Genomic DNA, 20,646 nt, shown 5'->3' with positions numbered 1-20,646 from the left:
AATAATAAGAGCCTTATTTGCTGCCTAGACCTCCCGAAATCCTGGGCTCTGGGACAGGACCCAGCCATAATTGTACCCCACGGTCTCCCTGGGGTCTTGTTCCCAAGGATCCCCCACAATAGGGGTCAGAATGGAGCCTAGAGGACACAGAAGGAGCAGGATGGGGAGGGACCTTCCTGGAGTGAGGAAGGCTGTGCTGATGACCAGGAAATAGTCTGGTGGCCGTGCAGGTGTCCCTCTCAGAAACCCAGACACCGGTGTCAGCTCCCTTCTGTGCCTCATTCCCCTTCACTCAGCATCCTCACCGTCTACAAAATAGCTGCCCCCGTGCTCAGCTCCTCTCCATCTATGTGACGCCACTCCTCTCCCCTGCCCTGCTCACAGCCCCAGGCTCCTTCTCTGCTTCCACTCCATTCGGGATCCCAGAGAGCATTGCCTGAAACACACACCCAGTGTAGTCATCAGAGCCAGTCTTCAGTCTTCTTTTGCTGTGTGCTTCTGAGAAAGAAAGTACCATCTCTGAGCCTCCTCTCCTCCAAATGAAAGGTGGGAGTAAGCAGAGAACCATCTGGAGAAGGTCCATGAGCATCCACAAAAAGGGCCCCATGTTTACCTAAAGTGGGTAGTTATCACTGAATTTGACATCTTTTTTTGTCTTCTAAGCTGCTTTGCTGTCCTCAGTCCATACCACGTGGAACCAATTGGCCCCATTCTAAATTCATGGTCTCTGCCCTTACGGGGACCCTTAGTCCCTCTGGTAACCTGACAATCCGGTTCTGTGAGTGTCTGATCCAATCTGATCCGATGTCCACACTCCACCTGTCTCACCATTATAGTCTGCCTTCCCACATCCTGCTGGGTGGAGTGGCATCAGTTCTCTGGGCTGGGTTCCCCAATCTCCTCTGACAGGTGCAGGAGAGAACTCTGTCTACTCTGGTCTCACAGAGGATGGCTCACACACAGGTGTGGAGTCCATGTCACACACCACAGGAGAACAACCAGCGCAACCTTCTGCCTCCCCCAAAAGGCTACCCTCCCCGGTAGCAGAACCACTGTCATCCTAATTAGGACACGACAGCACAGACAAGATACACACCTGGAGCAAGGTTTCTGATCCTCAATACTCCGCGCATTTGGGGCCATATCATTCTCTGGGATGGTGGCTGTCTTCTGCATTTTATTATGTTCAACATCCCTGGCTTCATCCCCCCAGTGGCAGTAACCTCTCTTGCCTTCCTGAGTTATGACAACTGTCTCCAGATATGTGCACATGTCCCCTGTGGGGTAGAATCACCCTAGATTGAGAACTACTGACCTAGAAGCCACAAAGGGCACTAGGTTGGGTGAAGAACACTAGACCCAAAATGGGCAACCTGAGAAGACCCCCAGCAGCTGCCCAAGGCTAAGAGCCTGTCTTCTGACCTTTGTCCCAGACCCTGTCCCAATTCCGAGTCTGGGTCTCTCTCCCCACAGCTGCCTGAGTATTGCCACCTACCCTGTTCCTCCTGGTCGCCCTCAGCCTACGCTGCCTCTTCCAGGAAGCAGCCAGCAGGGGAGGGTAGAAGAAGCTCTCCAGCCTGAGGCTGTCAGCAGCACACAGGGGCTGGTGCGGGGCCAGACCTCAGGGCTCCTGGAACTGAGGCTATGTGCTTTGTCCCTGCCACAACTTCCCAGGAGGCTGCTCCCCAGGGCCTCCCTGGGACACCAACCTGCAAGGTCAGCCCTCAGAGTCTTGAGAGGCCAGGAGGATCATCAGAGGGCCTCTGGGGACCTGCAAAATCTAGTCCTTCCTCCAACACTCCAACACAGTCAAGACTCCCTACTGTCTAACTCTGTCCAGAGCCCCAGCCCCCGCTCAGACCTAGGAACTCCCAGTCTTGGGGGAAACAGGACAGGATTAGATGCCCTCAATGAGTTGCAATCAGGGCAAGGTCAGAGAACTGGAGCAGTGCAGAGTGGAAATCCAGAGCTCTGCAGTGGGATCAAGGTAGCTAGAAGGCTTCCCAGAATAAGGGTAATTTAGAGCTAGGTCTTGGAGAATGCTTTCTTTTGGTCAATAAAAGTGTTCAGTGTCTTCTGGCCAAACTGGATAACCCTGCTTCTCCCCTTGGTTGACTTAGCCTATCTCTGTTTTCATGGTGATCCAGTCAAAGAATTCAAATTAGTATGTGAATTCTTGGGCTATAGTAACTCACTTGGTCTTGTCCAGCTCCCGAGACAGATCCCCTATGCCCTTGTCTCAGGAGTGATACAGTGGCTTCTGTATGCTACTGAGATGAGTGGTGGCTGAGCCCTCAGCCTGAATAGTTTTAGAAAGGGGGCTGCTCCCCAGAACAACCAAGGGGTAATTAGAGAATTGGAACCTCCAGGGAGGGGACAGATGTAGAGATTGGTGCTCAATTAGGGATGAATGACTTAATCAATGATGTATGTGTAATCAAACCCCCATAAAAACTCCCTAAAAATGGGATTCCAGAAACCTTTCCAACTGGTGAGTACACAGCGGTGCTAGAGGGTGGCGTGTGCAGAGAGGGCATGGAAGTTCCTTGCTCCTTCCTCCATACCTTGCAGGATGCATCTCTTTCATTTGGCTGTTCTGAGTTGTTTGTTCATAATTAACTGGGAAGAGTAAGTGTTGCATTTTCCTGATTTCTGTGAGTTATTCTAGCAAAGTATTCAAACGGAAAGGGAGAAATGTAGAAACCCTCATCTTTATAGCCACATCAGGCAGAAGCACAGGTGTCCTGGGCACCCAGTACTTGTGACTGGCATCTCCAGGTAGTTAGTGTCAGAACTGAATAGAATTATGGACACCAACGTGGTATCTGGGTAGTTGGAGAACTGGTCATTGGTGTGGAAAGAACTCACACATTTGGTGTCTTGAGTGTTAGAAGTAGAAAACGTTCACTTCCTCTCTCCTTCTGTCCAATCAACAGCACTGTCCTTTCTACATCTGAAATCAACCTCAATTTGCCACTCCACCCCATCCAGGATGCCCTCATGCACCTCTCCCCATCTCTTCCTGCATCTGCCCACCCTGCCTGCCCTCAACAGCCTGCTTCCCTCACACCAGCCAGAAGGGGTTTCTACAAGCAGGAATCTCACCACGTTACTTGTGCTTAAAATGTACCTATTGGTACATTTTACATCAGTTTTGCAAACTGATGATACCAATAGGTATCATGATTTGGCAGTATCTATTCTAGTTGAATACAGGTGTTCCCTATGAGTCGGTATTTACACACCTAACTATAGACCCAACACAACACATAAGTATTAACCCACCAAAGGACATGTACTAGATGTCATAAGAACACCCTCATAGGAAGCCCCAACTGGAAACATCCATGAGAATGTTCACATAATGGAATACAGCTCTTTCCTCTTGCATATTGCATGGAGCACTGGGTGTTACATGCAAACAATGAATCATGGAACTCTACATCTAATGATGTACTGTACAATGACTAATAAAACATAATAAAAAAATAAAATTTACCCAAAAAACACATTTATTGGTCCCCATTCCCCTTAAAACAAACTCCACAAGTGGACACCATTGTCTTGCATGCCCATGCCCTTCCCACCAGCATGCCTTCAATTCCAGAAATACACTAGTGACCTTCAGCTCTCCCGGGTGCACTGAACATACCATTGTCCCAAATACACTATGCCTTTGTCACCTTGAGCCTTTGTATTTGCTGTCCCCTCTGTCTGGAAACCCCTCTCCCACCTGCTTGGCTCAGCTGAATCATACCTACTCACCCTGCAGAACTCCCACCAGTTTCAAAGTCTCTAAATCCCAGGCTGGATGTGTGACCCACACTTAGCTTTTGCAGATCTCTATGCTGTCCCCAAAACCCCTCCAACCACTCTGTGCTGTCTTCTTTGGTTATATGGCAGCTTCCCTTGGTGGACAATGAAAAGGACAAAGCAGAGCCCTAGCCCTTGGTCATTGCTGAATTCAACCACCTAGAATATTTCCACATAAAATAAGCCTTGGATAACATTTCTCAACTATATGAATGAATAAATGAGGGTAAAGAGCTCATGAGGACATATAGCACTTCTTTCTGTCCATGATCATTGGCAATGTCTGCTATGTGGCCATCTGCCACCCTCTGAGATACAATATGCTCATGAGTCCACATGGCTATGCTATCTCATGTCCAGGTGGTGGGCTGGCACCTCATCATGGGGATGATGATGACTCTGATAGATTTTCACCTCACTTTCTATGAGTCTTAAGTAATCCATGATTTTGTCTACCATGGTCTTTCCATCCTAAAGTTGGCCTGTGGGAAGGAGATATCCTCTGTCATCTTGAGTGTGATCCTGGTGTGTGTCATAGCGCTGATGAGATATTTATTCCTCATCATTCTCTCCTATGTCTTCATTGTGGCTGTCATATCAAGGATCCCTTCAGCTCAGGGCAGGCACAAGATCTTCTCCACATGTGTGTCCCATCTCACTGTGGTCATTGTGCACTATGTTTTGTCTCCATGATCTACCTCAAGTCCGAGGACCCCCCTTCTATAGACAGTAACACTCTGATGGCCACCACCTATACAGTCTTCACTCCCTTTCTCAGCCTGATCATTTTCAGCCTCAGGAATAAGGAGCTCAGGAATACCATAAAGAAAAGCTTCCAGAGAAAATTGAGTCCCCTAAGCTCCTGATGGCCAGTTTCGTGGTAAGGAAATATGACAGGAGGGCTGGGAATAATAAAATCTGTCTCCATAGGACGCTTGTAGGGTTTCAAGCATATGAAGATACACATCCAGAGTTAATAGATGCATGCTCATATTTGTTTACCCCCCTTGCATGGGATCTAGTGATCAGGATCTCCTGTTTTTAACCCTGTGTGGTGAAGTCTATCCCATTACCTCCATCAGAGAATGTGTTATCTGCCTAAGGGCCAGGAGGGTGGCATCATGTAGGTGTGTCTGGGCACTGATGCACAGGGTTCTTCTTGAATGGGCAAGCATCGGATAAGCACCACAAGGATAAACAAAAATAAGCATTATAAAAATACCAAAAGTGTTGATCCTTTTCTTTTTCTAAAAAGGATTTTATTTAATGTGTGACTATGGACTCCAAGAAACAAACTGAGGGTTTTAGAAGGGAAGGGGATGGGAGGATGGATAAACCTGGTGGTGGGTAATAAGGAGAAAACATATTGCATGGAGCACTGAGTATTATACGTAAATGATGAATCTTGGAACACTATGTCAAAAACTAATGATATATAAGAGGGTTCCCCTTTCTCCACATCCTCTCCAACACATGTTGTTTCCTGTCTTGCTAATTTGGGCCATTCTAACTGGTGTAAGGTGGTATCTCAATGTGGTTTTAATTTGCATCTCCCTGATGGCTAGTGATGATGAACATTTTTTCATGTGTCTGATAGCCATTTGTATGTCTTCATTGGAGAAGAGTCTGTTCGTATCTTCTGCCCATTTTTTGATATGATTATCTGTTTTGTGTGTGTTGAGTTTGAGGAGTTCCTTATAGATCCTGGATATCAACTTTTTGTCTGTACTGTTATTTGCAAATATCTTCTCTCATTCCGTGGGTTGCCTCTTTGTTTTCTTGACTGTTTCCTTTGCTGTGCAGAAGCTTTTGATTTTGAGGAAGTCCCAAAAGTTCATTTTCGCTTTTGTTTCCTTTGCCTTTGGAGATATGTTTTGAAAGAAGTTGCTGTGGCCAATGTCGAAGAGGTTACTGCCTATGTTCTCTAGGATTTTGATAGATCCCTGCCTCACATTGAGGTCTTTCATCCATTTTGAGTTTATGGTGCTGGGAAAATTGGACAGCTATGTATAGAGGAATGAAACTCAACCATTGTCTTACAACTCCTAGTTTTGTTGATCTGTTCTACTGTTCTTTTGGTTTCTATTTCATTGTTTTATGCTCTAATCTTCATTATTTCTCTCCTCCTGTCTGGTTTAGGCTTTATTTGTTGTTTATTCTCCACCTCCTTTGAGTGTAAGTTTAGCTTGTGTGTTTAAGACCTTTCTTGTTTCTTGAAAATCCGTGTATTGCTATATACTTCCCCCAGAACCGTTTTTGCTGCATCTCAAAAATTTTGAACAGTTGTGTTTTCATTTTCATTTGTTTCCATGAATTTTTAAATTCTTCTTTAATTTCCTGGTTGACCCATTCATTCTTTTTTTAAAAATATTTTATTTATTTTATTTGAGAGAGAGAGAGAGAGAGAGCATGAGAAGGGTGAGGGTGAGAGGGAGAAGCGAAGCAGACTCCCTGCCAAGCAGGTAGCCTGATGCAGGGCTTTATTCCAGGACTCTAGGATCATGACCTGAGCCAAAGGCAGTTGCTTAACCAACTGAGCCACCCAGGCGCCCCCATTCATTCTTTAGTAGGATGCTCTTTAGCCTCCATGTATTTAAGTTCTTTACAAATTTCCTCTTGTGATTGAGTTCCAGTTTCAAAGCACTGTGGTCCAAAAATACACAGGGAATGATCCCAGTCTTTGGTACTGGTTGAGACCTGGTTTGTGACCCAGGATGTGACCTATTCTGGAGAATGCTTCTCCTTTTTTTTTTTTAATTGTATTATGTTAGTCACCATAAAATACATCATTTGTTTTTGATGCAGTGTTCCAAGATTCACTGTTTATGTACAACACCCAGTGCTCCATGCAATACATGCCCTCCTTAATACCCACCACCAGGCTCGCCCATTCCCCCCACTCTCCTCCACTCTAAAACCTTCAGTTTGTTTCTTGGAGAATGTTTCATGTGCCCTAGAGAAGAATGTGTATTCTGTTTCTTTAGGATAGAATGTTCTGAATATAACTGTGAAGTCCATCTGGCCCAGTGTGTTATTCAAAGCCTTTACTTCCTTGTTGATCTTTTGCTTAGATGATCTGTCCACTGCAATGAGGGTGTATTGAATCCCCCACTATTATTATATTATTATCAATATATTTCATTGATTTTATTATTAATTGGCTTATATAATTGACTGCTCCCATGTTGGGATATAAGTATTTATTTTTAAAACTATTATATTAATTATTTGTCAGAGATAAAGAGATAAAGAGAGAGAACATAAGCAGCATGAGCAGCAGGCACAGGGAGAAGCAGGCTCCCTGCTGAGCACGGAGTGCGATTCAGGACCCGATTTCAGGACCCCGGGATCATGACCTGAGCCAAAGGCAGATGCTTAACTGACTGAGCCCCCCAGGCATCCCAAGGGACATAAATATTTATAATTGCTATATCTTCTTATTGGATAGACCCTTTAATTATTATATAGTGCCCTTCTTCATCTCTTATTACAGTCTTTGGTTTAAAATCTGATTTGTCTGATATAAGGATTGCCACCCAGCTTTCTTTTGATGCCCATTAGCATGATAAATCACTTTCTATCCCTTCACTTTCAACCTGGAGGTGTCTTTGGGTCTAAAATGAGTCTCCTGTAGACAGCATATTGATGGGTCTTGGTTTTTTTAATCCAATCTGATAACTTGTGTCTTTTCATTGGGTCCATTTAGCTCATTTACATTCTGAATATATTGTACTGTCTTTTAAATTATAACAAATGCACTAAGGAAAATAAACTATTTGTATCCTGGAAGATGGTTTACTATTTATAATTGCTCCCTTCTTTAGAAAGGATAGACCCTAAGGGAGATTTTCTATCTTATGTGAAGAAGCGGGGAGAGAAAAAGAGTAAGAGATAAAAAAAAGAGAAAATGAACTCGTGGCATAGGAGTCCTTTAAACTAATCTGAACAGAAATTTACAAAAAATTGGATATGGTACAGAATCTGGGAAAGGAATGAAGAAGGAGGAGGAGGTTTGTAACAGGGCAATGTTCATCAGAGAGGGAGAGGGAAGGATGATAGAGGAAGGGACCAGAGGTAGAAGGATGGAGACAGAGAGAAATGAGGGCTAGAAGGGGGAGAGCATTCATGCCTGGGTTAGAACATAAAGGATGGTAATGTTATTAAAGGATGGTGACATGTTATGAAAATTCTTTTCCCTTTCCCCACATTACTTTTAAAAAAAAACATCAATTTCTCATTACTATGTTTTACTTGAATCTATCTGGGGGATGTGTTGTAGTCATGATGATATCTCAAGATGGTGCAAAACGAGATCAAGGGTGTGTACCCTTTTTATGTGTATGAGAAATATTGGTGGAGGTCACACAACACAGAGTGAATGGGTCCCATGGAAGTTTAAGTCTGTCTGACTCCCATGCTGGGGTTTAGGAAAGCATATGTCTGAAGATCAAGGAAAGGGGCCTTCTGTGAATCTAAACTATTACTCAAAGGTGAGGCCAGATATTAGAGTTGGAGGCAGAAGGTGTGTTGTAACATTAAACCCACAGCCACCAGTCATCTTGTGAGCATACAAAGACTCTCATCAGAGAGTCACTGAACAAAGACACACAAAAGACCAAATATTAGTTTGAGTATATCACGGAGAGGCAGATGTTAATGTAGCCTCTTTGACTTGGACCACCAGGAAAACAAGGATAGGGAAGAACTTGACCACAAGATGAAGTGGGGCTATCCAGTTTGGCCACAAGATACTAAACATTTCTACTGACCAAAAGAAGTGACTTTCCAAGACCCAGCTCTAAATTACCCTTATTCTCAGAAGTCTTCCAGCTGCCTCAATCCCAGGGCAGAGCCCTGGATTCCCATTCTGGGATACTCCAGCTCCTGCCTTCCCTCTGACCCTGCCCTGACCCCAAATGGTTGAGGGCATCTAATCCAGTCCTGTCTCTCCCAAAACTTGGAGATCCTAGTCCTCAGCAGGGGTTGGGGCTGACTGGACAGATAGAGACAGCAGTGAGCCTTGGTTATGTCAAGCTGTTGGAGGAAGAAGTAGAGGACACAAGTCCCTGCAGGCCTTCTGATGATCCTCCTGGCCACTCCATACCCTGAGGGAAGCCTTACAGGTTGGTGTCCCAGGCAGGCCCAGGGGAGCAGCCTCCTGGGAAGCTGCTGCAGGGGTAAAGCACACAGCATGGGTTCCAGAACCCCAAGGTCTGGCACCACACCTACCCCTGTGTGCTGCTGACAGAAGGCAGGAGAGCTTCTTCTACCCTCCCCTGCTGGCTGCTTCCTGGAAGAGGCAGCCCAGGCTGAGGGGAACCAGGAGGGACAGGTGACAATACTCATACAGTTGTGGCCCAAACTCTGGATGAGGACAGGGCCTGGGAGAAGGGTCTTATATCACATAAGACAGACTCTTAGCCTTGGGTAGCTGCTAGGAGTCCTCTTGGGCTGCCCATTCTGGATCCTGTGTTCCTTACCCAACATAGTGACCTCTGCAGCTTCTAGCTCTGCAGTCTTTTTGAGGGCAGATTCTGCACACGTGCATGCACACACACACATGCACACACACACAGGAAATGTTTGTGCATGTCTGGAGGCCCCTTTAGTTGTCAGAGTTCATGGGGAGGGAAGGGACGCTACTGGCATGGTGAGTGGAGGTCATGGTTTTTGCTAAACCTTGTACAATCAGGTATTCTTGTGGTCCATTTGTTCCAGTTGGTGAACAAATATGGTTACATTATTAACTCAGCCCACAGATCATTAGGGTTCACTGTCTGTGTTACACAATTCTTGTGCTTTGGCAAATGTATAGTGACTTGTACACACCATTACAACATCATCCAGAATAGTTTCGGGTGCTCTAATTTTCATGTGCCTGATGGAATTGTGCTTGAATGTTCATCTGCTTTAGCTTCATAATGTATTATTTGCTTCAGAGGTACAGGTCTGTGAATCATCAGGCTTACACATTTCACAGCACTCACCATATCACATACCCTCCTCAATGTCTGTAACCCAACCACCCTACTATCCTTATCTCCCCAACCCCAGCAACTCTCAGTTTGTTTCATGAGATTAAGAGTCTCTTACGGTTTGGAGACATGTCTTGAAAGAAGTTGCTGTGGCCGTTGTCAAAGAGGTTACTGCCTATGTTCTCCTCTAGGATTTTGGTAGATTCCTGCCTCATGTTGAGATCTTTTATCCATTTTGAGTTTATCTTTGTGTAAAAAAAAAAAAAAAATTAAAAAAACAATAATGTTAAACTTCTCCAAAGCCAAAAAATAAAGGGGGGAGAGAGACAGAGACAGAGACTCTTGTGGTTTGTATGACCCACATTCGTTACTATTCACATTTTTGAAAGGCAGAAAATGCATTGCATGGAGCACTGGGTTTTGTACATAAGCAATGAACTTGGAACACGGCATCAAAAACTAATATATTTTATGGTGACTAACATAACACAACAAAAAAATTTAAGAAGGGGACCCACTGGGTGGCTCAGTGTGTTAAGCCTCTGCCTTTGGATCAGGTCATGATCTCAGGGTCCTGGGATCAAAGCAGGCTCCCCTCTGAGCAGAGCCCCGCATTGTCTGGGGCTCTCTGCTCAGCAAGGAGCCTGCTTCCTCCTCTTGTTCTGCCTGCCTCTCTGCCTACTTGTGATCTCTTTCTCTGTCAAATAAATAAATAAAATCTTTAAACAAAATAAAACTAAATTTAAAAAGAAAAAAAGAAATGCAGAAAATGCAAATCTGAGAGATGATTTCTCCCCAGCCACACTGCCCTGAAGTGGTGAGGCAGGAATCCATTACAATCTGCACATGTGTGCTGTTGGTGATCAGGAATGCATCTCTCTCAGGTGCCTGCAGAAAGAAGTGTGGTCATGACTGTGAGGGCAAAGTTGTCTTTAGAAGGAATAGACAGCTTTCAGGGAAGAGAGCAGGTGCAGCCCTAGGCATACATCCCTTTCACACAGCCAGAGAGAAACCATAGAGCACAATAACCAAAATATAATACCAAGCATGCATCCATCACCTATGGGTGTTGTGTTTTCATATCCTTGAAACCCTACAACAGTCATGTAGAGACAGATGTTATTATTCCCAGCTTTCTTGGTGGTCCAAGCCAAAGAATCCACATTAACATCTGCCTCTCTGTGATATAATCAAACTCATATTTGGTCTCTTGTGTGTCTTTGTTTACTGACCATCTGATGAGAGGCTCTCCTTACTATCAAGCTGGCCATCAAGAGCTTAGGGGAATGAATTTTCTCTGGAAGTTTTTCTTTATGGCATTCTTTGATGATGATGATGATGATGATGATGATGACGATGACGACGACGACGACGATGGCAATGATCATGCTTTGCAAGTCACCATACGGTACATCCTTAGGTTTTCATGTAGTGTTCCATGATTCATTGTTTGCATATAACATTCAGTAGTCCATGCAATACGCGTCCTCCTTAATACCCATCACTGGGCTCAACTATCCCACCACACGCCTCTACTCTAAAACCCTCAGTTTGATTTCCAGAGTCGATAGTCTCTCATGGTTCATCTCCCCCTCTAATTCCCCCCTTGTTCTTCCCTTCCTTCCCTAATGTCCTCCGCTATTCCTTATTTTCCGTAAATAAGTGAATCCATATAATTGTCTTTCTCTGCTTGACTTATTTCACTTAGCATAATCTCTCCAGTTATATTTCTTGAGCATCTCATGAGGCTGAAAATGATCAGCTGAGAAAGGGGGTGAAGACTGTAGGTGATGGCCCTCAAAATGTTATGGTCTATAGAAGGCGGGCCCTTGGGCTTGAGGTAGATCATGGAGGCAAAACCATAGTGCACAATGACCACAGTGAGGTGGGACACACATGAGGAGAAGGTCTTGCGCTGTCCTCAGCTGAGGGGATCCTCAATATGGCAGCAACAATGAAGACATAGAAGAGGATGATTAAGAATAAACAGCACATCAGAGCTGTAACACTTACTAGGACCACAACCAAGGTAACAGAGGATGTCTTATTCCCACAGCCAATGTTAGGAGGGAAAGCATGTTGTAGAAAAAATCATGGATTACTTTAGACCCACAGAAGGTGAGGTGAAAATCTATCAGGGTCACCATCATCCCTATGACCAAGAGACCAGCCCAGGATGGGGACATGACATGGCACAGCCATGTGGACTCATGAACACATTATACCTCAGGGAGTGACAGATGGCCACATAGCTGTCATTGCCCATGATCATGAACAGAAAAGAGTGCTGTATGTTCTCACAGTTCTTTGCCCTCATTTATTCATTCATATAGTCAAGAAATACTATTGAAGGCTTATCTATATGGAAATATTCTAGGTGCTCAAATCCAGCAATAACCAAGGGCGAGGGCTCTGCTCTGTCCTTTTCATGGTCCACAAGGGAAGCTGTCATATAACCAAAGAAGACAGCACAGAGTAATCATAGGAGTGTTCGAGACAGCCTAGGGATCTGGAGAAGCTAAGTGTGGGTCTCAGACCCAACCTGGGATTTAGAGGCTTTGAAATTGGTGATGTCTACAGGGAGACCTGAAGGGTGAGTAGGTATGATTCAGCTGACCAGACAGGTGGAAAAGGGGTTTCCAGACAGAGAGGTTAGCAAGTACAAAGTCTCAGGGTGAAAAAAGCATAGTGCATTTGGGACAGTGGTATGTTCAGTGCACCAGAGAGAGTTGGAGGTCGCTAGTGTGTTTTTGGAATTGAAGGCATACATGTGGGAAGGTCATGGGCATGCAAGACAATGGTGTCCAATTGAGGAGTTTGTTTTAACGGGAATGGGGACTAATAAATGTTTTTTAAATTCATAAAAGGAAGAGCTGTATTCCATTATGTGAACATTCTCATGGATATTTCCAGTTGGGGCTTCCTATGAGGGTGTTCTTATGACATCTAGTACATGTCCTTTGGCAGATTAATACTTATATGTTGTGTTGGTTCTATAGTTAGGTGTGTAAATACAGACTCATAGGGAATACCTATGTTCAGCTTGAATAGATGCTGCGAAACAGTTTTCCAAAGTGGTCAGATTCCTGTTTGTAGAGCCCTCTTCTAGCTGGTGTCAGGGAAGCAGCCTGCTGAGGGCAGGCAGAGTGAGCAGATGCAGGAAAAGATGAGGAGAGGTGTATGAGGGCATCTTGGATGGGGTGGGGTGGCAAATTGAGACTGATTTCGGATGTAGAAGGGACAATGTTTCTGACAGGACAAAGGGAGAGAAAGTGAACTATTTCTGCCTCTAATACTCAAGACACCAAATGTGTAAATTCTTTCCACACCAATGACCAATTCTCCAACTACCCAGACACCACCTTGTTGTCTGATAATTGTGTTCAGTTCTGACACTAACAACCTGGAGATGTCAGTCACACATATTTACTGCCCAGGGAACCTGCACTTCTTTCTGATGTGGCTACAAAGGTGGGGGTTTCCACACTCCTCAGTTTGAATACTTTGCTAGAATGGCTTTCAGAAATCAGGAAAATGCAACACTTACTCTTCCCACTTTATTATGAATAAACAACTCAAGAACAGAAAAATAAAAGAGATGTATGGAGGAAAGAGCGAGGAACTTCCATGCCCTCGCTGCACACGCCACCCTCTAGTACTGCTATGTGTTCACGAGCTGGGAAGGTTTCTGAATTCCAGGGTTTAGGGAGTTTTATGAGGGTTTGGTGACAAAGACACGATTGATTAAATCATTCATCATCAGTATTGAATATCAATCTGTATCCCCTCCCCTCCCTGGAGGTTCCAATTCACTAATCATCCCTTGGTTGTTCTGGTGAGCAGCCCCCTTCCTAAAACTATCCAGGTGCCCTCAGCCACCACTCATCTCAGTAGCATACAGAAGCCACTATATTACTCTTGAGACAAGAGCATAGTGGGTCTATCTCAGGAACTGGACAAAAGGCAAATGTGTTATTAGAGCCCAAGAATGCACATGCTAAATAGATTCACTGGCTTGGATCACCGTGACAACAGAGAAAAGCTAAGTCAACCAAGGAAGAAGTGGAGCTATCCAGTTTGGTCAGAAGACTCTGAACATTTCCAAAGACCAAGGGAAAACAGTCTCCAAGACCAACCTCTAAATTACCCTTATTCTGGAAAGCCTTGGCCCCAGGGCAGAGCCCTGGATTCCCATTCTGGGCTACTCCAGCTCCTGTCTTCCCTCTGTCCCTTTCCTGACCCCAAGTGGTTGAAGGCATCTAATCTTGCCCCGTCTCCCTCAACAATGGGAGCTCCTAGTCCTCAGCAGGGACTGGGTCTCTCTGGGCAGAGAGAGACAGAAGGGAGCCTTGATCATCTTGGAGTGTTGGAGGAAGGAATAGTAGCTGCTAGTCCCTGGAGGTCCCCTGATGATCCTCCTAGCCTCTCAAGAACCTGAGAGCAGAACTTGCAGGTTGGTATCCTAGGGAAGTCCTGGGGAGCAACCAGCTGGGAAGCTACAGTAGGGGTAAAGCACACAGCATCAGTTCCAGGAGCCCTGACGTCTGGCCCCACACCTGCCCCTGTGTGCTGCCCTCCCTTGCTGCCTACTTCCTGGAAGAGGCAGCCCAGGCTGAGAAAGACCAGGAGGGACAGGTAGGTGGCAATACTCATACAGTTGTGGGAAGCAAGGCCCAGACTGGTGATGGGGACAGGGTCTGGGAGAAGGGTCATAAGACAGGCTCTTAGCCTTGGGCAACTGCTGGGGGTCTTCTTAGGTTGCCCATTCTGGGTCTTAAGTTCTTTCTCAGCCTAGTGCCCATTGCAGCTTGTAAGTCTGCATTCTTGTTTGGGGCTCCTACCCCCCCTCCTCAAATGTTTGTACATGCATGAAGGACCTTTTTGTTGTCCCTGCTCCTGAGGAGGTAAGGGATGCTACTGGCATCTGGTGAGTGGAGGCCAGGTTTGCTGATAAAGATTGTACAATCTGGTATTCTTGTGGTGCCATTGTTCCAGTTGGTGAACCAATAGGGATAAATTATTATTAACTCAACCCACAGGTTACATTAGGGTTCACTGTCTACATCTTACATTCTTGGGTTTGGGCAAATGTACAGTGACTTGTACACACCATTATGGCATCATCCAGAATATTTCAGGTGCTTTAAATTTCATGTACCCAAATGGAATTATGCTAGAGTGTTCATGTGCTTATGCTTCATTCACTCAAGATCATTTTACAGGTTCATTTATGCTGCTGTGTGTGCATCGAACTCTGGAGCTCTAGTAGTTGCATCCAGCCCATGTGAGCTGCCCTCTTTCCACTTATGGACAAGCACTTTCCACATTCCTCACTACAAGCAATGCTACAAAATATTCCCTGACATGTTCCCTTATAAATACCTGTCAGCAATGGAGATAGATACTCAGGAGCACATGTGCTAGTGCACAGAGCACAGGACCTATTCATTTTAACCCTCTAGTTCTCACAGGCAGTGCACTAATATTGCTTGCTCCCCATACCTGATAGCACTGGGCACTTTCTAGTTTGGGACCTTAAATACGTAGACACTGAATTTCCACTGCATTTCTCTTCCTTTCTCTCCCTTCCTCTCTCTCTCTCTCTTTCTCTTTCTTTTTAGCATGTTTTCATTTGCTTGTGCTATACCCAATGTGAGCTCTCTCCTCACACCTTTGCTCATTTCTGCATTGAGATTTCTACTCCTTGTAGATGGAACTGGTTTTTTGTTTATTCTACATCATATTCCCTGTCAGTCGTGGACAATGACAGTGATCTTTCCTCACCTTTCCATCTACTCTTAGCTGGATCCACAACATCATTTGTTGAACAAATACTCTTCCTGTTGATGTTTTCATTTTTTTCAAAAACACCTAATGTTTGTGTTTCTGAAGTTTGTTTAAGAAGTCCTTCTCCAACCCTAGATCAACAAAATTCTTCTCCTATACCTTCTCCTATTAACTTCCCATGGTCATATTTCGTATTTATGTCTTGAATCCTGGAATCCACCTTTGCATATGGTCTTGGGCAGAAATTCAGATTGAGTTTGCTTCATCAAAGGACCAGTTTTCCCACCACAAACTCCTAAACAATCCAGCTTTTCCCTTTGACTTGTGCTCCCACCTTTAGCACATGTTAAGCTGTGACTCATGCGGGGATATTTTCTGAGGTATCCGATCAATTTGATCAGTGTCTGTGTCTGTTCCAGGTTCACACTTAAAAATGACTATGATGTGTATAATGTCTATGATGAGTCTTCACACCTGCCAGAGCATTCCTTTCCTATTGACTCCACTTTCAGAAGATTAGTATGGTTTTGCCCTGACCTTAGTTTTCAGAAGGAATTTGAGGAAACTGTTATGAGATATACAGCTGACTCACTGAAAGTGTAGTTGCTCTGGTGCTCTGATTTGAGGAAGAAGTGTTATCATTTCCATACTCGCTGACCTCATCTGAGAGTGTAGATCTTTCTCTATGTATTCAAATCACCTGCATTTTATTAATGCTAAAAATTTCTGAATTTGGAGGCATTCATGTGCTTGATTGATTCCTAGATATTTTACAACAGAGGCTTCCAAAGTGTGATATGAGGACCCTGGGGTCCCAGAGACCATTTTGGGGAGACCGTCAGGTTCTCAGTTTTCCAATGAAGGTGAGGATGTATTTTCATCATATGCTTCAACTACAGCCACATATTACCTCAGCCTGAATGAAGAAGAAGATACAAGCATCATCTTGTCTCCCACCCAGCCAGCCTGGGACAAATTTGCTAAAATGTAAAAAGAAGAATAAGGAGGAGGTGGAGAAGGAGCAGAAGAAGGAGGAAGAGGGGGAGGAGGAGGAGGAGGAGGAGGAGAAGGAGGAGGAGGAGGAGAGAGCCCTCTTGTCACTAAATGTTAATTTTGTAAAAGTAGCTACTTTCCTAAATAATTGTTACTTACATTGACATTGAACAGGTAGATTCTTCCTTAGAATGTATCCATAATTGGATATTGTCAGAAAATCTGTGTTTCTTTCTAATCTGGTGAACATGGGGAGTGATAATGCTCCCAAACAAAAGTGCATTAGAGGCTCAACTTTTCTTAAGTGTAAAGAAATCGCCAGACCAAAATGCTAGAGAGCTGTTTCTTTATACTTTGTGTCACTCATGGGAATGGTATCTTACTTTTTACTTCAAATTCATACTTTTAATGATGACTAGTGGTGTAATTCTATGAGAAATACGGGTTTTTAGAAGCAAATCTTGTCTTCTACAGCTCAGTGCTCTCTCACACTGGGTATGTTCTGATTTCATTCTTTTGCTTTTTCTGTCAGATGAGCAGGTCTCTTCTTTTCCAATCTTACATATCTTCTTTCTTTTCCTTCCTTAGAGCACCACTCACGGCTTTCAGTTCCATGCTAAAGAACAGCAGAAACAGTGAGTATCCTTGTCATTTTCCCAATCCTAACACACCATATCTAAAGTTCCTCCATTTTGTAGATTTTTTAAGGTTACTGTTATACAGATTCACTATCTTTATTATTTTTATTCTGGTCGCCTTCATTTCCTCCATGATCTGAGCAGATGCAGCATTTGAGGCTGGTCAGAACTATAGCATGGTGTCTGAATTCATCCTTCTGGGTTTCTCCAACCTCCCACAGCATCTCCTGCCCGTCCTCTTCTTGCTGTACCTGCTGATGTACCTTTTCACCCTGTTGGGGAACCTGCTCATCATGGCCACTGTCTGGAATGAGCAGAGCCTGCACACACCCATGTACCTCTTCTTATGTGCCCTGTCTACCTCCGAGATTCTGTTCACTGTTGCTGTCACACCTCGCATGCTGGTTGACATGCTCTCCAGCCACCATTCCATCAGCTTTGTGGCCTGTGCCAGTCAAATGTTCTTCTCTTTCACATTTGGCTTCACCCACTCCTTCCTGCTTATGATCATGGGCTATGACCGCTACGTGGCCATCTGTCACCCCCTGCGCTACAACGTGCTCATGAGCACCCACACCTGTGCCCGTCTGGTGTCCTGGACCTGGGCTGGTGGCTCAGTCATGGGGATGATGGTGACCCTGATAGTTTTTCACCTCACCTTCTGTGGGTCTAATGTGATCCATCATTTTGGCTGCCACGTGTTTTCCCTCCTAAAGTTGGCCTGTGGGAAGGAGACATCTTCTGTCACCCTGGGTGTGATCCTGGTGTGTGTCACAGCTCTGATGGGATGTTTATTCCTCATCATGCTCTCCTATGTCTTCATTGTGGCTGCCATATTGAGGATCCCTTCAAGTGAAGGCAGGCACAAGACCTTCTCCACATGTGTGTCCCACCTCACTGTGGTCATTGTGCACTATGGTTTTGCCTCCATGATCTATCTCAAGCCCAAGGGATCCCATTCTATGGACAGTAATACTCTGATGGCCACCACCTATACAGTCTTCACTCCCTTTCTCAGCCCAATCATTTTCAGCCTCAGGAATAAGGAGCTCAAGAATGCCATAAAGAAAAGCTTCCAGAGAAAATTCAGTCCCCTAAGCTCCTGATGGCCAGTTTGGTTAAGAGGAAATATGATAGCAGAGCTGGGAATAGTAGTGACTGTCTCCATAGGACTGTCGTAGAGATTTAGTATTTGAGAATACTACATAGGTATCGTGAGATGCATCCATAGATGTTGGATGCATGGTAGGCGTTCTTTTTTTCCCCTTCAATTTGTTTTCAATTTGTTCCCTCTTGCATAGCCTCTAGTGATTACCATCTCTCGTTCTTGACACCATGTAATGAAGTCCATCCCAGTACCTATGTCTAAGAATGTATTATTTACCTATGGGCCAGCGGGGGGCATCACAATGATGTGTCCGGCCACTGATGGCAATGGTTCTTCTTGTATGGACAAGTAGGGCAGAACTTCCCCTCCTCCACCATAAGGACAACAAGAGTAAGCAAAGTGATAAATTCCACCAGCATTGGGGCTTTTCTTATTAGGCACTGTGTCCAGTGTTGTATAGGTATTATCTTTAAATTATAACATATGCACAAGAGAAAATAAACTATTTGTCTCCAAGAAGATGGCTGACTCTTTATAGTTTCCGCTGTCTTTGGAGGGGATTGACCCCAAATAAGTTTCTATGTTGATCTTAGTTGACTGAAGGATGTCTGAATGTGAAGTAAAAAGAGGAAGGGAGTGAGAGGGAAAGAGCTAAGGGAGGAGATGTTCAGCGTTTGGATTAGAACATGCAGAATATTAAAACTGTGTTGCTAACTGACATCTTATGGAGATCCCTTTCCCTTTTCCCCACATTACCTTCAGTACAACATCAAGTTCTCATTCCTGTTTCACTTGAATCTATCTAGAGGATTTGCTGAGAGCACAGTGCTATCTCAAATGACAGAAGAGAGGTCAATGGTATGGGTACTATTATTATGCAGAGGAGAAATGCTGGTGGTGGTCACACAACACTTGAATGAAGGGGGTCACATGGAATGTTAGGTCTGTCTGATTCCCATGCCGGGGGTTTGGTAAAGCATATGTCTGAGCATATGCTCAGACCTTCCTGGATCTTCCTGGATCTTCCTGGAAAACTATTACTCAAAGATGAGGCCAGCAGATACCTTGTAATGTTAAACCCACAGCCTCCCATCATCTCATGAACATACAAAGACTCTCATCAGATGGTCAGTAAACAAAGACACACAAGAAACAAAATATTAGTTTGACCGTATCACAGAGAGGCAGATGTTAATGTAGATTCTTTGGCCTGGACTACCAGGAAAACAGGGATAGGGAAGAACTTGACCGCAAGGAGAGATGGGGCCTCCCGCCCCCATTCATCTTATTAGCATACAGAAGCTACTATTATCACTCCTGAGACAGGGGCTTAGGGGCTGTGTCTTAGGAACTGGACAAAGACCAAATGTGTTATTACATCCCAAGGATGCACATACTAATGTGAATTCTCTGGCTGGATCACCATGACAACACAGGGTAACTCCACCAAGAGGAGAAGCGGGGCTTTCCACTTTGGCCAGAAGACCCTGAACACTTCCATTCACCAAGAGAAGAGACTTTCCAAGACCCAGCTCTAAATTACCTTTATTCTGGGAAGCCTTCCAGCTGCCTTGACCCCAGGGCAGAGCCCTGAATTCCCACTCTGGGCCGCTCCCGCTCCTTTCTTCCCTCTGACCCTGCTCTGCCCCCAACTGGCTGACGGCATCTAATCCAGTCCTGTCTCTCCCAAGACTGGGAGTTCCTAGGCCTCAGCAGGGGCTGGGGCGCTCAGGACAGAGAGAACAATAGGGAGCCTTGGTTACATTGGGCTACTGGAGGAAGGAATAGAGGCTGCGGGTCCCCAGAGGCCCTCTGATGATCTTCCTGGCCTCTCCAGACTCAGGGCAGACCTTGCAAGTTGGTGTCCCAGGAAGGCCCTGGGGAGCAGCCTGTTGGGAAGCTGCATCAGGGGTAAAGTACGGAGCATCCAGGAGCCCCAAGGTCTGGCCCCACACCTGCCGCTGTGTGCCACTGACAGTCTCAGGCAGGGGAGCTTCTTCTGCCGTCCCCTGCTGGCTGCTTCCTGGAAGAGATAGCCCAGGCTGAGGAGGACCAGGAGGAACAGGGTAGGTGGTGATATTCGTACAGTTGTGGGGAGCAAGACCGAAACTTGGGATGGGGACAGAGTCTAGGAGGAGGGTTATAAGATAGGCTTTTAGCCTTGGGGAACTGCTGGGGTTATTCTCAGGTTGCCCACTCTGGGTCCTGGACACACAGCCTAGTGCCCTTTGCAGCCTCTAAGTCTGCATTCTTATTTGGGACTGATTCTGCACATCCAGTACAAAAATGTTTGTACTTGCCTGGAGGACCTCCTGGTTATCAGAGCTTATGG

General features: G+C 45.1%; 1 protein-coding gene and 2 pseudogenes across 1 annotated transcript; 2 read left to right on the top strand and 1 right to left on the bottom strand.

The window, feature by feature from the left end:
- Positions 1-2,464: 2,464 nt before the first annotated feature.
- LOC116568382 lies at positions 2,465-4,679 on the top strand (annotated as a pseudogene).
- Positions 4,680-7,749: 3,070 nt separating this feature from the next.
- LOC116568366 lies at positions 7,750-12,105 on the bottom strand (annotated as a pseudogene).
- A 5,268-nt stretch (positions 12,106-17,373) lies between these two features.
- LOC116573946 (olfactory receptor 10H4-like) lies at positions 17,374-18,312 on the top strand. The gene has a single exon (XM_032314388.1). The coding sequence runs from the start codon at positions 17,383-17,385 to the stop codon at positions 18,310-18,312; it is 930 nt and encodes a 309-aa protein (XP_032170279.1). The 5' UTR covers positions 17,374-17,382.
- Positions 18,313-20,646: the final 2,334 nt, after the last annotated feature.

This window comes from Mustela erminea, chromosome 1, assembly GCF_009829155.1.
Source record: "Mustela erminea isolate mMusErm1 chromosome 1, mMusErm1.Pri, whole genome shotgun sequence".
Classification (NCBI taxonomy): Eukaryota; Metazoa; Chordata; class Mammalia; order Carnivora; family Mustelidae; genus Mustela; species Mustela erminea.
The sequence above is the reverse complement of the archived record's forward strand: the minus strand, read 5'-3'. Positions and strand labels throughout refer to the sequence as shown.

Coding starts and splice junctions, on each gene's coding strand:
- LOC116573946 (XM_032314388.1), top strand. CDS start 17,383: ATGGTGTCTGAATTCATCCTTCTGGGTTTCTCCAACCTCCCACAGCAT.